At 36.6% G+C, this 20,741-nt stretch overlaps 1 protein-coding gene across 1 annotated transcript in view; it reads right to left on the bottom strand.

Annotated features, from left to right (window-relative positions):
• ZCWPW2 (zinc finger CW-type and PWWP domain containing 2) overlaps positions 1 to 19,645 on the bottom strand; it is a 60,581-nt gene extending 40,936 nt beyond the window's left edge. Inside the window, exons 1-3 of the mRNA XM_036431659.2 lie at positions 19,493 to 19,645; positions 15,331 to 15,674; positions 6,750 to 6,909 (exon numbers count right to left, since the gene is read on the bottom strand). Coding sequence (XP_036287552.1) covers positions 6,750 to 6,909; positions 15,331 to 15,611 — 441 coding nt within the window. The 5' untranslated portion in view covers positions 15,612 to 15,674; positions 19,493 to 19,645. The remainder of the gene's footprint in view (positions 1 to 6,749; positions 6,910 to 15,330; positions 15,675 to 19,492) is intronic.
• Positions 19,646 to 20,741: the final 1,096 nt, after the last annotated feature.

Raw genomic sequence — 20,741 nt, 5'->3', positions numbered from 1 at the left:
ACATCAAACAAAAAGCTTTTGCACAGCAAAAGAAACCATCAATAAAACAACATTTACAGGGAACTCATACAACTTAACAAAAGGAATATAAACAACCCAATCAAAAAATGGGCAAGGAACCTGAATAGGTACTTTTCAAAACATGACATACAGAAAGCCAAGAGACATATGAAAACATGCTCAAAGTCACTAATCATCCAAGATATGCAAAGCAAAATGACTATGAGGTACCATCTCACATCTGTCAGGATAACTATTCTCGACAAATGACAAGTGCTGGCGAGGATGTAGAATAAAAGGAACCCTTGTGCACTGCTGGTGGTAATGCAGATTGGTGCAGCTACTGTGGAGAACAGTATGGAGTTTCCTCAAAAAAACTAAAAATGGAACTCGCATTTGACCCAGTAATCCCACTCCTAGGATTATATCCCAAGAAACTAGAATATGTACCCCTATGTTCATAATGGCACAATTTACCATAGCTAAGATTTGGAAACATCCTAAGTGCCCATCAGCAGATGAGTGGATTAAAAAACTGTGGTACATCTACACAATGGAATACTATGCTGCTGCAAAAAGGAACGAACTCCTACCATTTGCAACAGCATGGATGAACCTGGAGAGCATTATGCTAAGCGAAATAAGTCAGTCACAGAAAGATAAATATCACATGATCTCACTCATTTGTGGAATATAATGAACAACATAAACTGATGAATGAAAACAAATTCAGAGACAGAGACGCATCGATCAGACTGTCAAGCCTCAGAAGGTAGGGGAGAGTGGGGGTAAGGGGAGAGATCAACCAAAGGACTTGTATGCAAGCGTATACGCATAACCAATGGACATAGACACCAGGGGGGGTGAGGGCATGAGCAGGGGAATGGGGAAACATGGGGGGCATAAGGACACATATGTAATACCTTAATCAATAAAAAAAAAAAAAAAGATTATTTAAAAATCACAGGCTACATATATTTACTAAATTTTTAAAATATTTAAGCTCTTTAAAAAGTCAGAATTGATCTAAAGGATGTTCTTTGATCTAAAGGATTTTAAACAACAGCAAATGATATCAAGACCTGAACCTAAATGAAAGTTGACATACTTGACTGCTATTTTCTACTCTGCATTTGCTCATTTTTCATGGAATATGAGTTCATGAGAAAACAATGGAGGTATTTATTACAGGAAGATGCTCAGGTAATGTTTAAAGACCTACACATGGAGCAGGTGGAAGATCTAGGAGAAAGGGATGGTTAGTTATGTGACACAGAATCAGTACATATTCTGTGAGATAAACAAAATGGTAAGGAAGTGGTTCTGAAACTTGTTATTTTAATAAAAAGTATTTAGGTTTTAGGGATATGGGTTTTGCCTGAGTCATGGACTGGTTTTGACCCTTGGCTAACAGATACTGAAAATCAAAGCAAAGCAAAAATGGTGGGGGAATTAAAGAAAATGTAAGGAAAAAGAAGTTTATCTATGAATTGTGCACTCATCTGATTATGAGTTTTGGACTTCTCCAATCCCTAATGGAAGAATGTACCAAAAAGTTACCCAACAACTATTTACTTATTTAAGAACCCCAATATAAAAGACCCATTATAAGGCAGACTTACTTATAAGGGGTATTTAATATAAGGCTCATTAAATGAAGGCCATTTAATGAGCCTTATATTTTGGCTTAAAAACAATGATCTGACTCTTGTTTCTTTAACAGAAAAATAAGTACTTCTAGAAAACTGAGAAAGCTACACATTGGAATTTTTTAGAAAAGATGACTGCTATTCCACTGAGGAGTCATATGAGAAACCTAGTTGATATTTAACTGATTTTTTCATGCATTTGGTGATGGGAAAGGTAGCCACCTGATCCATCCCTTTATAAACAGAATAAAGTTGGTCATTTATTTGGATTTGGACTTTTACTTTCAGTAGAAGCTCACAGCTATCTAAATTTATAAGAAATGAAGGTGTGAGAGGACAGAGGTGAGTTCAAAAATTTACTTGAAACAGCAAAGTCAGCATATATAAATGTGAGTGAATCAAAAAGCAGAATAGAGATGGGGGGGGGGGGAAACTGAATGAAAGGACCTGAAAGATAATATTTCCTATTCTCCTTCCAAATTCCATCAAACAAATCCAAAGTATTCTTGGGGGCATTGCTGATATTGGGGACTATTCATTCGTTCACCAAGTAGTCAGATTCAGAAGGTTCTAAATCATCTCCTGCTTTCAAAAGTTCTTAGCACTCCCATTTACCTTAAACTATAAAAGCATTACAGCAATGAACTCTTTCAGCCATGTACTAAAGAATCAAAGGATAAGACAGATGATCAATTCAGTCTATTTCACTCAATTTCTGGGAGTATCATGTTCATTGATTTTAAAAATTCCCATTAAAATCATGTCATTTGAACATATAATCTTAATCAAAAGAAAAATATTATTCTCCACCTTTTCATTCTTGTATATTTTTTGGTGCTCCCTTCTACACATACTGGTTTCTAGGGGGAAAAATTTAATTATTTAGCTATGTATTTCACCTATATTCCCATTGTAAAATATCAATTGTTTATTAAGAGCCTACTAGATGATAAGCACTGTGCTTTAACTCCTACAACTTTATGAGGCAGGTACTCTTATAACCTCCATTTTAATATGAGGAGTGTGGATTTGCAAAGGATAAGTGACCTACCTGAGTTCAAACATCTAGTAAATAGTATAGTCAACCTTCAAACCCAAAGAACCTGGCTCTAGAGACTGCCTTTTTAGCCACTTTAACAACTTCATTCTTTTCCTAATTTACATTAGATTAGATTAGATTATTCACAAATAGGTCGCAGTTATAGAATTAATTCCCTTAACCTTTCTCCAGGCCAAAAACTAAAGAATGCTTAGAAAACAAAAAGTCTTGCCGAAACCGGTTTGGCTCAGTAGTAGAGCATTGGTCTGAGGTCTGAAAGGTCCCAGGTTCGATTCCGGTCAAGGGCACGTACGTTGGTTGCAGGCACATCCCCGGTAGGGGGTGTGCAAGAGTTTCTCTCTCATCGATGTTTCTAGCTCTCTATCTCTCTCCCTTCCTCTCTGTGAAAAATCAATAAAATATATTTTAAAAAAAGAAAGAAAACAAAAAGTCTTAAACTAATAGCAAATTACAGAAAATTTCACATCAAATATAGAATTCTTATAACAAACAAAAAAAATTGAGAGTTTGGTAGCTCTACAGATTTGGCTGCAAATGTGGTTTTCCACTGAATTTGCTTAATACAATAGATTTGTATCCAGTTTCACTCCATTACTCTAAGAGCAAAATACTGCCTGATAATCTAGTCTATAAACTAATGGCTAATCCTTATTACATACTGCATTCTTAGTATTTGGATCTTAATGAATATTAGAAGCAAAACACTCACTTGAATAGATGTACTCCAGATGCACTTGTGTAATGACTAATACTGTATATATAATTTGAAAAGTCAAGAGTTCTGCTTAAGCAAGTCTACCTAAGACTGTCATTCAACATGAGTATCTACATATATAAAAGGCTAATATTCTAAGTGTCCGACCATTAAACCAGGTGCTATGACACACACTGACCACCAAGGGGCAGACACTCAATGATGGAGCTTCCCCCTTGTGGTAAGTGTGCTCCCACTTACCACAGTGAGCACCACTCAGCTGATTGGGATAAACAGGGCTGGGATAAGCAGGAGCTGCTCCTCCCTGACTGCCTGCCGCTTTGCCCACTACTATCCCTCAGGGGATGTTGAAAGCTGGTTTTAGCCCAATCCCCATAGGCCATGACAATGGACCTCTGGTATAGAGGTCTTTAGTGTAGAGATAACTTCAATAAAACTCTGATGCTTCATGATGTGAAAACTTAGTCAGTAGTTCTCTTTGTCTCTGGACTGTACATCAGATCTATCTGAGGAACTTAAAAATGCTGAGGCCTGCCCCTACTCCAATACCTTCTGATTTAATCAATCCAGTAGAGTAGAACCCTGGCATTGCTATATTTGTGTTGTGTGTGGTGTTGTTTCTGTTTTGTAAAGCTCTCTAATACACATTCAGGCTTAAGAAATGCTAAACTCATAGTCTATCAAGTAGTAGTCTATCACATTAAAATAGAGGAGGAACTTGGACTTTTTTTATAGCTACTGATTTTATGGCAAATGAAAAAATAATGTATGAATAAGCCAATATAAATTATAAATATGCAATCTAAATATTGCCTTCAACTTTCTTCCAAAGTACATTGCAATGTATCTGTAAGTTTTATTTATTGGAGAAAACCCTACCATTTGTATGAATAGATAATAACAGAGTTCTTTTGCACTTTCAACAAAATTACTAATTCAGTGGTCCCATAAACATATCTATCTACCAGGGGGAATTATCTATTAAAAAAAAATAGACAACATGAAATAAATGAGTTAAATTTTTTATAATCTAAAACTAAAAATATTCCATTTTCTTGTAAATACATGGAATGTCTTTACAGAGGAGCTTATTTCTCTCCCACCTTAACATATACTACAAAATTTACATAGTCATATTTAGTGAAAATTTTGAAATATTATTTAATCACTTGTTAAACTAAGCTTATACAAATTAGGAGAAAATGATGTTGAAATAGTGTATGAAGTGTAATATTTAGACAGCTTAAGCCAGTAAGAGTTATATGTGCCTATCAGACACATATGTATCAGACAATGTGTATCTCTTCTTCACCACTTCTAGAAAAATCTTAAAGAAAGTTTACATTGTCTACTATATATTACTTTTTGTGTAAGTGATCTTTCTTATGAGGGGGAGGAGGTATGAATTTAATATCTGGATCACTGTGGTATACTACAGAGCATCCGAAGATACAGGAGCTCCAGTGCAAAAAGAATAATAAAAGATTAAATTCCTGGAAGTCTACGTAATAAAACTACAGGTTGAAGTCAAGACTATCTCCATCCACAGGGGACAGGGATAGAAATCCCAGCTATCTCCAGGTAATACATAGTTTGGAATTAATACTTTTCAACTAATTTCATGATCATATGTATCATTTTTTACCATTTTTCTTCCTTGGTTGTCTGTATTCCCTGAGTCAACCATCTTGCCTTGTGTTTCTTGAGTGGATTGGGGCAAGGAGGCTTCAGTCACGGGTTAATCTCCCCTCCTTGGCTTGCTGAGATCTTAGGTAGCCAGGAGTGGGGAATCAGAGCACAGACAGATAGTCTGGCCTGTGCCAGTTCAACTGAAGTAAAAAGGAATTAAAATTTCAGACTTGAATGAAGAGACCCACAGAAGAAAGCATATTATATACACTGTAAGGGAACAATTTTAAAATACACTTTGATTTTTTTAAGTTATATTTATATATAATTTCTTAAGAGTGTCCCACTCACCCTAGTCAGTTTGGCTCAATGGATAGAATGTCAGCCAATGGACTGAAAGGTCCCAGGTTCAATTCCAGTCAGGGGCACATGCTTAGGTTGCAGGCTCGATCTCTAGTAGGCGATAGTGCAGGTGGCAGCTGATCAATGATTTTCTCTCATCATTGATGTTTCTATCTCTCTATCCCTCTCCCTTCCTCTCTAAAATCAATTAAAAAAATAATATATATATATATATATATATATATATATATATATATATATATATATATATATATATATATATATATTTAAAGTGACCCACCCTTCAGCACATTATCAAATACCTAAGTTTCTAAGGTTTACTTCATGAGAAGCTAGGCTTCCCCATCCTTCAGAAAAGGGATAGGGGCAGAGAAGGGAGAACACTACTTCCTGTATTCAGTGACTGTCAGTAGAAGTACCCAGGCATACATCCAAGAAGTCAGAGCCCAGAAGGTGCTCACATTAAGATGACTGGTTCACAACTACTGTGACATGAATATAAGCAATGTTATTCCACACTGAAATGAAACAGCCTTTCCTTCTGTTTTCACGCTGAAATGGGGCAAATATACTGCTTATGCCAAAGACAGAGTAAAAGCCCATTTTAAAGTACTTCAAATCCCCACAGATTTACTTACAGTGTGGATGAAAGGGCATGCCTTAAATGTACATACACTCATTTGTATAACTGAATACATAAGCTTCTCATTAAAAAGTAGACACTATCCTGAGGAAAAGAAATCCACTTTTCTGACATCTACTATTCAATCAGATTTCTTATGAAAGCATGACTTGCAGATGAAAAGTTTTAATATTAAAATACAGATAATTGAGCTAATTTATAATAATTAAACCAAATCCATGGAAACAGGTCCAGTTTACCTATTCTCATCAACCTGAGAGTCCAGTCTACTCATTAATTGTACTGTGTGATCTAAAGTTTAAAAGGAATCAAAGATATACAGATAGAGTTAGTATAATGAAATATTCCATTTGAAATTTGAAAATCAGGCTGCATTCCATAATTAATTTTCCCTATTACTTACAACTTAAGAGTTTTCTCAAAAGAATTGAAAAAAATCCCAAATAATCTTAAAATTATTTCAAAACACAATTATGTAAAGTCCTCAGTTAATGTATACTATATTTCTATTAGAAAAATAAAATTTTAAAGTATCCCATAACTATTTTTATAGTCGTACTTCCTTTGAAAAACTACTTTAAAAATAAAAATATGAGTTTAAAACAAAGAGTATCTTTTAAGATCTGAGATAAAAATAGCAATAATTAAAAACAAGTTCAAGAAGAATAGTTTTGATGTTATTCTACTTACCTTTAATGTGATACTATAATGTCCAACAAATGTTGCTTTTATCCACGATTTTGAATGGGGATCACCCAGGAATTCTACGTGATACCGTTCAACATTTCCATCCAGGTCATAGGTCACATATTTATCTTTTAAAGGATCAGGGCAAAGTATCCCTGGCCAACTTTCAAAGAAAATTATTTTTAATTATTTTGATGCTTTTAAAAGGGCAGTCATCAATATATCTGTTACAGTCTTATATCAAACTTTCTTCTTTGAATTTAATAAATTATTAAATAAACTTTCACATATTCACATTTTAAAAATAGGATATTCATTTGATACAAGTAATCAGTTGTGCCTTTGTAGGTATAGAAAGCTTTGAAATAGTGACTCATTTAAGATATACAATACATGAGAAAGAATTATAAGACAAAGAAATGATCTCCAGTGTCTGTAAGAGACACTTAGGAATTGTTAAGAGGAAAAAGATTCATCAGAATCATGACAGGACTGACTCAACTCTAACGAATCAGAATGCCTAAATACTAAAATGTTAACCCCTTGACAGGGCTTCTAAGGGGGTAGGAGAGCGTTGGCATTTCGTGAGCCAGGGCTGCCCAAAGGGTACTGTTAGCTCAGGCTGTGCTAACTCTGGAGATGTAACTTCTGTGGGACAAGCAGAAGTAAGTTCAGCAGTCAATATTGTCCCTCTCTCCCTGCCCCCATATGCTCCATTTGCAGGTGACCGCATTGCTAAAAATCCTCATGTAACAAATAAAATGTATCCTTTACAAAAAATAAATCTTTAGGGGTTTTTTGTTTTTTGTTTTTAATAACATAAACCTCTAGAAATTCCTTGGTATGTTTTATTTTTCATTTGGCAACTAAGTTGTAACTAGTTTAGCAATCTCTCTAGACTTTGACTTACTACTCTTCAGAAAATAAAGCCAGAAAAAAGGTACGAAATAAGATCAGGAAGCTGTGACTAACTAATATGCAATAGAAATCCGAAGTTTATAGCGCATGATCCAAAATATGCATATCTAATATACCCAGACATTCAAAGATCTGTACAATGGTCAAATTCTATTTCAGTTTGCAGCACTATAGAGTAAAAAGATAACAAGGTTCAAATCAGGAGACCCAGGCTCTAGTTCTGCATTCTCCCAGACAAGAGGCCTGCAGCAGGCAATGAGGCCTCACCGTGACTCTGTTTCCTCACTGTGAGGTTACAAAATTGAAACAAACATGTGTTTTACACATTTTAGTTTTTAGGAAAATTAAAATATTTTCAAGTATCATCATTATATATTGAATTGTGTACAATTCTATTTATATGTTAAAGTCCTAACCCCCAGTACCTCAGAATGAGATTGTGTTTGGAAACATCCTTAAGGAAGTAACTAGATTAAAAGGTGGGCCCTAATCCAATATGAGTGAGGACCATGTGAAGCCACAAACCCATCTACAAGCCAAGGAGAGAGCCTCAGAAGAAATTAACCTTGTTGAAATCTTGATCTCAGACTTTTAGTCTTCAGAATTGTGGGAGAATAATTTTTTTGTTATTTTTAAGCCACCCAGTCTGTGACGCTTTGCTATGGGAACCCTAGCAAACAAATATAACCATATACTGTATAGGTAAGACTATTGGTACCATTGAGAAGTAGAAGGAATAATACAAAAATATTTTTTTGCCCCATTTCAACAATCATTTTAAAGCTAAATAAATTAAATAGGTAAGTTTAAAATCTAAAAGATGCATACAAATCATGCTGCAAAAATTCTGAAATCACAAAAATATATTGTTTGGATTTGGGGACTGTAGATTATTGATGTCCTACTAAGTTATAAATTGATATTAAAGTTATGAAGTCATAAATATAGAAATATATGTACCATAACCAACTATAAAAAAGTTTCACAGATTATAGATTAATGAAAAGAGTTTATGTTTAGTATTATTAAGGTAAAAACATTTGATCCCAGGAAGCTGATACTAGTAAGTCCCGAGAAGAACTGCAAGGAGGTGCTGACTAGGTGGTGACTTAGGTGCACCAGTCACCAGGGATGGTGGATTGTGAGAATGGAACAGCTAGCCACTGTTCCCTGATGCTGAGCAGAGTCCTGTGGCTTTGGGCCTCTCTAAGGGTAAGGAAGGTAGAAGGCTGCCTTGGCTTCCATTAAGAAAGAAGAGGGGCTAGAGGATTACAGATTGAGTCACACTATCAGGAACCCAAACACGCCTCATACTTCAGAAGAAAAGGAAACGATAATGGAAAGCAAATGGAGGTTCAAGACTTAAATGAAGACTGTCTGGTTATTATCAGGTTCACATAACAATATGTGAAAGCTCTTACTGGGCTGTGCTTAAGAGTAAAACTCAAGTGAAGCTAATATTTTAAAACTAAGCTGGAAATCCACTTTCTGAAGAAACCCACTTAAAAGAAGACTTTAATGGACAAACGACTAAGGATAAGTGGCAGCTGCAATGGAGACCCCCAACTTTTTGAACACCAATGAACAAGTAGGTGCTTCAATCTAATTAACAGCTTTTTAAAAGAACCAAACTGATTGTTACATTATATTTGTTTAAACTTTTTGCAAAATATGATATAAGGGGCTCATGTTTAATACTACTGATTTACACCTCACAGCAAGTTTAAAAAGGATCATTGCCAAACAATAGCAAATTTATGCATAGCAACTACTCCATTCAGTGTCAGTTTCAGGATTTTTAACACTTAAGATATGAAAGAAAGAAATATTTTGCAATTATGTGTAAGATGAACTGCTATTTTTCTGACACAAATTCTGATATAACTATTTTTATTATACATCAAACCTATTGGGCCCAAGAGTCTTCAATCTAAGTTACTACTCTATGAAATAAAAATAAATAAAAAGATGATTCTAAAAATCATTGAATGCTTCTGTTCATTAAAAATATGCTATATTACAGAAAATACTGCATGTTGATGCCGAGATAAATTATGTTAAGTACTGTCAAATGTCTAAATAACTCTGGCACTTTTGTATTTCTTTAGATGGTGCAAAGGAATCATCTACTCCTAGTCTGTATATCTCAGTTAACTCAGAATGTTCCTCTTAACAGTAGGAAGAGCTGAGCAGAGGCAATAGATGTAGAAAATATGATTACTTCCCTGCAGCTGCTACATCTATCATCTTCTCTGACTTGCTGTGATTGAAAAAAAGCTGATGTCCATTTTTGCCCTCACTCTGACTTCAATTTCAGTTCCAAAACTGTCAATGATGACAGCACATTGTGCACATCTACTTCCCAATTTTTCACTTTCATATTGATGAGAAATTCTGAAGCTTAAAGGTGGAAAAAGAGAGCAAGAGTAGGCAGCCCAATGGAAGCGTATCAGAATTACAAGGGAAGTGTATGATCAATTTTAGAATCTGTGAGTGTAAAATGTACAAACACAACAAGATTAAAAATGTACAACCACCACAAGCTTAACTGGTTTTATACTCCCCTTGGAAGGGAAGGAGAACATTTTGGCAGAACAAGTGGTAAAGTCCAGGGGAGGTGCAAATCCTATATAATAAAAGCCTCATATGCAAATTGTCCCCTCAACTGGGAGTTCAACCAGGAGTTTGTCTGCTCACTATGATGTGCACTGACCACCAGGGGGGTGCACAGAACATGGTGGGCATCAGTGATGTGGTGCTGGCAGCAGGTGGCAGTGGAGGCACTGCCAATCCCAATGGGCTGCAAAGAGAGTGGGATCACGGTGGGATGGTGGAGCAGGTAAGCAGGCAGCGCCAGGCTAAGGCGGGTGCAGTGGAGCCTGATCAGCCTGCCAACCACCCTGTAGATGGCAACCAGTAGCAGTGGTGGGGAGCAGGGCTGCCTACTGGCTCCCAGACACTGAGGGAGCCAAGCAGGGCCTGATCGTCCTGCTGACTGTCCCAAAGACAGTGACCAGTGATGGCAGGGGGCAGGGCCGCGGCTGGGATCCCAGGCAGTGAGGGCGCCAGGCAGTGGCCCGATGACTGGGGTGAGTGGAGCACACGAGGGCCTGGGGCCCACGTGCTGCCCAGGGCCCAGAGGTCAGCTGGGACCTGCCCTTCCATGCCAGATGCTCACACTTTGATCACTGACCAGGCCTAGGGACTGTATCCATGCACCAATTTCTGGCACCAGGCCTCTAGAATATTATGAAAAAACTGCTATCTTACACATTTCTTATCCAGGAAAATGATCTTTAATATGATAGCTATTACCCTCAATAGGAATTGAAGCTTAAGCATGTATTTATTTATTTCCAATGAGAAGAAGTACATAACTAATTTCTACTGGCAACTGTGGTTTGGATGTTTAAGAGGAGAGCAAATTTTACTTGGGCCTCATTCCTAAGCCATGAGAAACAGAATAGATGAGCTAGAATCATCATTAACATTATATTTGTCAAGAAATTTCTGGACTGTGCCTAACTTCAGGGGTTGCTGGAGAGAAGAAATTTCCCATCCATACACACACATGCACACACACACACAGAGTATATCAATCCATAGGCAAAAAATACAAAGTAATTAAATAACTTGTAATACTGAAAGAACTAGTAGAAATATCAATTTATAAATTTACATACTATATCTAAAAAGTATCACTGGGTTGGTTTGTTAACCTAAAGACATATTTTATTACTAAACTGTTTTACTACATTACATTAGGATGGAAATATATTTTCTATAAATTAATTTTCATATTCATGAGAAAGCTTTGTATGCCTGTAAATATGCCCAAGGTAGTTTTAAACAGAGCCTAACATCTGTTTGACAATGTGTCCTACTATACTAAGTTAAATATGTATTGCTCTCTTTTACTTTTAATTTCTATGCTCTTTTTAGCTGAATACAATGATATTTGCAATTTAAAAAAATCAAGGCTGCTTAAGCATTATGGAGATAGTTTTTCTCTTCCTAGTACATGCAGATATCTCCACCTCAAAGCAGAGACATAGCCCAAAGGCAAGAGGTTGCATACGCATTTTTACAAGTACATAAGTTTGTGCTCAATCACAATGTGGAGGTAAATATAACTGTTAAAATTTGATTTTCCATAGAGTTTGCTGTAGAAAAGAAAGTATTATTTTATTGGCAGATGCAAGTGCCAGGCAAGACAATGGCACACAGGAGCAAAGAATTTTCAGTAATCACCAGAGGCTCACCAGAATGACAGCAACCAGCACCCTGCCTTGGTCTGGCGCCCCAGCCCACCTGCTTTACCATCCCTTGTGCCAACCCCACCATGTTCCACGTGCCCTCTGGTGGTCAGTGCACATCATAGCAACTGGTTGTTCAGTTGTTCTGTCATTCAGTCTATTTGCATATTAGGGTTTTACATATATAGATATATACACACATATATATATATATATACATATAAATGTGTGTGTAATATATATATTACACACACACATACACACACACACACACACACACACACACACAATATTTCACATTTGATCCCTAGAAAAGCTCTCCATAAGAAAATGTACAAATCAGAGCGATTTCCACATTTGCAAAGACATTTAATGTATTAGTTTGTTATGGGTGTCATAGAAAAATAACACAACCTGAGTGGCTTAAACTATAGAAATTAATTTTCTCACCATTTTTGAGACTAGAAGTCCAAGGCCAATATGTCAACAGAGTTGGTTTCTCCTGAAACCTCTCCCTGAGTTGTAGATGGCTTCATATGGTATTTGTTTTGTGTATCCTTGGTGTCTCTTTGTGTATATAAATCCTCTTCCTATAGGATCACTCAGATTGGATTAGGGCCCACCCTAAGAGCCTCTTTTAACTTAATCACCTTTTTAAAGGCACTAACTCCAAATACAGTTACATTCTGAGGTTAGTGCTTTAACATGTGATTTTGGGGGACATAAATCAACCCAAATCTAGGTATATGACTTGAAGGTCTCTTGTGTGTGTGACAGGTGTATTTTAGAATAAGCTCACCACAGTTTATGATAGCAAACATATTCTTCAAACAAAACAGTTCAATGTGAATGCAAACATGGTAACATAAGCCAGTCTCCCAGCTTTAAGAATGCTAAGTGAGAGAATGTAATATAAAATAGCAAGGGATTCTGGGAAGAAGGCAGCAATGGTGTTATACGTTTATAATCTCCTGATTTCCCCATAAATACAGGCAGAACAATTACAACAGAAAGGCAAAAGCTGACACAAAACCTCTATAGCAAAACTAATTGGTAAGCTATACATATGAACACCAAAATGTAGGTACAAACTATCAACACTAACAAGACCCACATTATTAGCAATTTATATATGAGAGAACACAAAGTGGGTGGGGGCAGGCAACCAGAATTCTGATGTGTTTGTGGCATAAGAACCTTAAAACCGTAAGAAATTCTCCTTAGAAAGTCAAACTGAGTACAGCAGCCAAAATTGTGAGACCAATATTGAAAGAGTTAAAGCAGCCTGGGTCCTATGAACACTTAAAACTAACTAACAGAGCTCCTTTTCAGAGTAAAAGCTCATGCTGAAGAGAAACTGTTGGAAGTATAATCCAAGTTTAATAGGGTAGAGCCAATAAGAATAAAGAAAAGAGATGGTACCAATAAAAGTGGGAATACAACACTAAAGGTTGAGTTAATCCAAATTAAGAAAATAATGTAGCCGAAACCGGTTTGGCTCAGTGGTAGAGAGTCGGTCTGCGGACTGAAAGGTCCCAGGTTCGATTCCGGTCAAGGGCATGTACATTAGCTGCAGGCACATTCCCAGTAGAGGGTGTGCAAGAGGCAGCTGGTCGATGGTTCTCTCTCATCGACTTTTCTAGCTCTCTATCTCTTTCCCTTCCTCTCTGTAAAAAAATCAATAAAATATATTTTTTTTAAAAGGAAAGAAAACAATGTAAGTTGTGAAAAAATATAAATTAGAATTAGAAAAACTAAAAGGAGGTTTTGAAGAAAAGGAAGATTTGAAAAGACAGGTGACAAAACTCATAAAAACATTTTAAAATTTTTCAATAAAGATTAAACTGGAAAAAACACAAAAGACATTAGTTCAATTGATAATACCTTCAGAAAGATAAAAGATGGAAAATAAAAAATAATTAAAATTTTAAAGATGAAAAGAGTTGAAGAAAAAATACCAATGATAAAGATCTACCATAAGTAATATATATATAAGCCCCAAAATAAGAAAATCAAAACAATGTAACAGAATACTTATGATTTTAAAAAAGTAATTGGGAGGGGGAAGACTTGAAACTATATACTACACATTATATTCTTGAAAAAAATAAACCTGGAATGGGAAACACTGAGGTAGACAATAGTAAATATATAAAAATCTAAAGAAGAAGACAGAAAAGGAGAAGAGGGGGAGGAGAGGGGGAAAAAGGGAGGACGAGGAAGAAGGAACAGGAGAGGAAGGAAGAAGAAGAAAGAGGGGAAGGAGAAAAATCTAATCTAATAATAGAGGAATATACAAATTTGTCTGTTACAACATCACACCACCGCTGGATCAGTAGGCTGTGCCCCCTGCCTCTGCTCAGGCAGCTGAAAGGCCTGGGGCAGGATAGCATACAATAGGAGGGGATAAGAAAAGAGAGGGAGAGAAGGCAAGACTTCATGCAGTCAGGCTGAGAGGAGAAACAGAAATACAGAAAGGGAACAAGCAAGAGATGTAGGAATGGGAAAGGGAAGGAAACTGCATGCAGAAGCGGTGGCAACTGGAGGTAGGGGTGGGGGGTGGGGAGGGGGAGAGTGGTGGGTAGGATGTGCAGAGCAGGTGTGTCCATCGAGACAGGGAGCAGGCGGTGCTGAGCAGGGAGCCCCGCCCAGACTCAGGAGGAAGGCGGTGGCTTCCGTTGGTGGGGAGATGATGCCCATGGGTCCAGGACAGAGTGGAGGAGGACTTCTGGGCAGAGGTGCTCCTGCTTCGTGGCAGCAGAGCCTGGGATGCTCAGGCCTCAGCCATCCTTGCTGGGTTGGGTGTCCCAGGCAGGGAATGGGAGCAAGAGAGAGGCAGGGAGGCCAAGGAAGGGGGGGTGGGGGGGGAGTGGCAAACACTTGGCCAGGGCTGAGACCTTGGCTGGGGTTAACGCACCCCCACCCCAATGGAAGTTTAAGAAGGGAGGGAGGGAGGGGAAATTTTTATAAAGGAGTCAGTAGAGAGCAGAGTTAAAGAAGAGGATGTGTGAGTGAACTGTAAGAGCCATAATGAAAATCAAGTCTAGTTATGTACTGGGGACAGATTTTAAAAGGAGTCAGAAAAGAAAAAGGATAAATGATAGTGCACTCAGGGTGGCGGGGAGAGGGGGAACGTCCCCTCAGCCTGGCCTGCGCCCTCTTGCAATATGGGAGCCCTCAGGCCTAAACCGGCAGTGGGACATCCTTAGCGCTCCTGCCATCCCCTGCCTGGCTCAGGGCTTCTCTGGCTGAGCAGTGCTCCCTCTGTGGGAGCGCACTAACCACCAGTGGGCAGCTCCTGTGTTGAGCGTCTGCCCCCTAGTGGGCAGCAACCAGTTGTTCCACCATTTGGTCAATTTGCATATTAGCCTTTTATTATATAGGATTATATAGGATAGCAAAAATCTTACCTTGGCCACTTCTTCAATGTTACCAAAACCAGGCTACCAACAGGAAGCTGTGAATAGACAATCTTAAATCCACTTTGATGAAACTGAGACTCTTCAGGAAAATCTTCTTCAGAAATGGAGCACTTATTATATTTTGAATCAGTGTTCATGTAGCAATACCATGATTCATTGTGATCAACTCTGGCTGCATCCTCACTTGACAACAACCTCCATTTCAAACAACTTTCACATTGAACCCACATTTTGTTTATATATATATTGTTTTCCATGGATGAATCCATTGCAGTATTAAGATTACTATTATCTTACTGTCAAATTTTTCTTTTTTTATAAATGAATTTAATCTGGAAAATAAGAGGAAAATAAAATAAGGATTCAAGAATATAAAATCTGAGAAATAGCTCTTTAAATATCATCTTTGCCCACCTAATCTCTATCCTATAAAGATTATACATGTTGAACATGTTTATTTCCACTTACCCAGAAACAAAATAAATGAATCAATTCCTTTGGGCACAAAACGCACCAAAATTAAAAACAAGAACAGTATGATGGAGTAAGACTAGAGGTTAATATCTGTTAATCTACTATATCACACACACCTGGTAGATATCCAATACTTTTGCCATAAAAAAATAGTTAAGCCTTATTGAATGCTATGATCCAGGTATCATTCTAAGTGACTCATTTACACAACTTACATAGTCTTCCCAACAACCTTAGTATAACCATTTTTAAAGAAATAATTTTAAAGAAAAAACTGAAGCAAAGGAAAGTAATTTGTTTAAGGTTCCAGAGCTTATATATGGTAGAATAGAATTAAGATGAAGGCAGTTTGGTTCCAAATTCAGTGATGTTACCTACTAAGCAGTTCTGCCTCTAGGTATATATTATAACATGACTTGATAAGCCCATTCTTTTTCTAATTCTGAGGAAAATCAAATGCAGAAAAACATTTCATCATATGAAAATGTGAAATGCTTTAAGAAAATTAAAAAATGTTTGCATGTATAATTTTACCTTTTATTAATTTAAGTCATTTGAAAAAGAACACTCTCAGAGCTTTCTTTTTATAAAAATTTTAAACTTGTAAGAAAAGTTAGCATTGTAGATTAAGGTCTCAATTTCTAACGTCAACAATAATTGCTATGTGCATACTACTAAAATATATTTAAACTAATAATTACTGTAATTAATAAAATACAAGTAAAATATTAGCATCTTATTTTGCAATGCAAAACCTATTTTTTACATTTAAAAAACTTATACACTATATTAATGAGTTAGTAGAATACTACTAGCCAAGAATATGCACCATTTAAAAAAGCTCTTAACTCATGATTTAATTATATGTTTTGAAACTCACTTATATGCTTTTTCCAGGATAACTACAAATAGCTTTAGAAAAAACTGCCAATATATTACAATTGACACAATTCATAATTTTTGACCTACTAATTCCACTCATGGGAATGCATCCAAAGAAGAATTTCCAGTTTCTCTCCTGTTACTGATTTCTAGTTTCATAGCATTGTAATGATAAAAGATGACTGATATCATTTTAATGTTCTAATATTTGTTAAGGCTGGTTTTTGGCCTAACATATGATCTATCCTGAGGACCATTGCATGTACATCTGAGAATATATATTCTTCTACTATTGAATGTTCTCTATACGTTCTTTTAATCTAAAGTGTATTTTAAGTCAAATGGTCCTGTATTGATTTTGTCTGAGTGATCCATCTATTGTTGATAGGGGCATATTGAAATCCTTCATTATTGTATTGCTATCTATTTCTCCCATTAATATTAGCTTCTTTATTTTGATGCTCCAATACTGGATGCATAAACATGTTCAATCCTCTAGATAAATTAATACCTTTATCGTCTATCTATAAATAACCTAATATGCAAACAGACTGAACAGCAGAACAACTGAACAACCAGTCACTGTGACATAGGCTGATCACCAGGGGACATGTGCAGAACATGGTGTCAGCAGCATGCAGCAGAGCGCAGAACGTACTGGGCATTGGCAGTGGTGGGATGGTGGAGGTGAGCGGGGGTGCCAGACCAAGGTGAGGTGCGGGACAAGCCTCTGTTGGTTACTGAAAATTCTTTGCTCCTACGCACCACGGTCACACCCGGCACTTGCTCCTGCTGCTGATGCCAGCCCCACTTGCACCTGCTGCCAGTGCCGGAGCCCAGTGCTGGCACTGAGTGACTGGGGCTGGTGCCAGGTGCCAGCAGCAGGTGCAAGCAGTGGATGCTGTCCCCAATTGCCCTTCAGGGCTTCACCTTCCCATGCTCCTGAGGGCAATCGGGGCAGCATCCGCCGCTTGCACCCGCTACAGGTGCAGACCCTAATCGCTTTGCACCGTCAGCAGGTGTAAGTGGGACCAACATCATCAGCAAATGGAAGTGGTGGTGGTGGGAGTAGGGCTACCAACAGACTGGGGTCCAGGGGCCACAGTGGGAAGGGCTGGGTCGGGGTGCAGAGGATGGGCTGAGACCTGTCCTGTACCCATTGCAGCCTTGCGACCCACAGTTCCTTTCAAGGTGCACAAATTTGTGAACCAGACCCCTAGTTATATAACCACCTTGACTTTTTTTTTCAAGCTTTTACTTAAATTCTATTTTGTCTGATATTAGTATAGTAACCTCTGCTCTCTTTTGCATGGAATATTATTTTTCATCCTTTCACTTTCAGTGTATGATTATAGAATTAGTCCATTTACATTTAGAGTATCTATACTAATAATAGAGGAATGTTCACTAAAATAATGCATGTATTGTATGAACCAAGAAGTACAGCACATAGTAGGTATTCATTAAATGGTTGCATTATTTTCTTTTTTTAAACTTTAAAACTGCATCAACTTACATTGCTTGATATATATCTAATATATCCAATGTGTTCTATCTCTATTAGTATGTCTTTGTTCATGCTATCCTCCTTATTCTATCATAACCTGTAAATTTTCCACTTTTAAAATCTACCTCAAATACCATCTCTTTTAAGAAGTTTTTCTGGATATCCCCAACCAGCTGCAATTTCTCCCTGCTTGACCTTTGTGTCCTCTTAACTTCTGGTATGTATAACATTCTGCTTCATATTATAGTGATGTGTACTGACCACTTCCTATCACTGGACTATAAGCTATCTGATGAAAGAGATATTATTTTTGTGTTGCCAGCAATGTATGAACTGATGATAGAAAAATTGCCCGTTTTATATTGATTCCAAAATGCCAAAAAATGCTTTACATGTAGGGATTTTTCATATCACTTACCTAATTTTGTTCAATTTCTCCTATACTTCTGTGTAGCATCTGGAACTGGATAAATATTCTAACAGATGGGGAAGGGATTAGAGAGCAATTTTTATTGGTAACAATACATTACAATGCATTACTAGTTAAATTGAATTTATTAAAGAAACCACCAAGGTCTGCAGAACTCCATTAAACAGTTCTAGACAACTTAATACAGTATAACATTATATATAAATTGTAATATTAAAGTGAAAATCATGAGCTAAAGAAGAAAACAAAAAAATTCCATATACATTTTACATAAATTCTCCAAAGATTTTTGTATTTCATGAATGTTATTTTAGAATGTTATAGCAGAGCCTGAAAAAAAAAATCAATTTTTCTTGAATAGATATATTACATAGTTCCATTGTTCAACAGAACAAAGGTCTTTAAGATGGAGTACAGCCAATGTGAATTCTTGTGAAGCATCAGTTTTTATTACAATGTATATACATTTTATGACTGATGCATCCCAGATGGTAAAATTATAACATACTCACGGAGTTCTGAACGATATCAGAATTTAATGAGACTGTGTGAATAAATACATACAGACGAGGAATGAAGATAAATGGCTACTTATGATAGAAATTGTTTTTATTGTTTGTATGTGAATGAGAAAAATGACTGGTTCTTCCAAACAAACAAAATTGTCATTATTCTTTTGCTCTCCAACATTGTTGTTATAGGAAGTAATCCATTTTTAACCACAGGCTATCCCAGACAATACAACTCCTCTAGGTTTGAGAAAAATAATAGTATCTGTACTGCTATCTTCAAAGTTGGAGCATTTCAGCCTTATAATTTCAATTTCAATTACTTCTATTTTCTAGATAACATCTCACCTGTAACCAATGTGTGGCCCAGCAGGTGAGCATCAATCCAGGAATCAAGAGGTCATGGGTTTCATTCCCAGTGAGGGGGGGTATGCACCAGGCAGACAATCAGTGTTTCTCTCGTCGATGGTTGTCTCTATCCCTCTTCCTTTCTCTCTCTCTAAAAATCAGTAAGATCATATTTTTAAAATTTTACTGGATTTTGAATTTAAATTTAAAATAACTAAACCTGCCTACTTTCAAATAGAACTTGAATTAATAATTTTAATGTTATAAATTAACATTTTATAATAGTAAAGAGACAGTAAAAAAGGATGAGTACTTGGAATAAAAAATATATAGTTTCAGAAGGCCTCAGTGTCCCCATCTGTAAAATAAGGAGAGTACAGCTAGATGACCTCTAAAAAGTTGTCCTGCTTTAATTGACACATTCTGGCTGTTTTTCTTCAAAAATATCTACTCCCTGCACTGGATTATCCGCTCTTCTATGTTCTTTTAGCCACATATCAGAGTTTAAACTTCACCAGCCTCCCTTTCATCACTGTGTTAGTCTTGTTAGCTCTGAAGACTTGCTAAACTTTATTTGTTTTGCAGTAAGTGTTGGTTTTTAGTGTTTATTCTGTTTTTGGTTCATATGTAATCTCCCTTACATAGGCAATCAGGTTAGTCTACAAGGTGTATTTCTTGCCAGTCTTAAAATGCGGCACTCTTCGTCACCTTCAATCCCCATCTGGCACCTTCAGATTGATAGCTTCCAGCATCTCTCATGAAAGATGCTTTTATTACAACCTTCAAGACAATTAATGATAGCAGATATAAATTCAAGTCCATATTCCTTCAATTATTGGCTATATAACTTTGAGAGTCATTGAAAGTCTTATAATTTTATCTGTAAAATTATTATTTCATAGAGAGGTTGAAAGGATGATTTTTAATAAATAAACATAATAGTGAACAGTAATAGAAATAAAAATGCATCTGTAGCGAGACAATCAAGTTTGAAAGTTTTGCAGTACTCCTAGAGGGGGAATTTTAAAAAATTATTCTTAGGTTTTATAAAGGAGAAAAAATGCTACAGAGAAGAAAGATGAAGTCTATAATAGCAAAAAAAGATAAGGGTTCCACTGGGATGGATCTGAAGAAGTCGCATATCAACCTAGCAAAGTTTAAAAATAACATATTTACAATTTTAAAATGATAATTACTTGACATTCTCTTACACTATTCAACATATGAATTTAGGGGCACATAATTTTTG

Source organism: Pipistrellus kuhlii, unplaced genomic scaffold (genome assembly GCF_014108245.1).
Source record: "Pipistrellus kuhlii isolate mPipKuh1 unplaced genomic scaffold, mPipKuh1.p scaffold_m20_p_11, whole genome shotgun sequence".
NCBI lineage: Eukaryota > Metazoa > Chordata > Mammalia > Chiroptera > Vespertilionidae > Pipistrellus > Pipistrellus kuhlii.
This window is presented reverse-complemented; position numbering and strand designations above follow the sequence as displayed.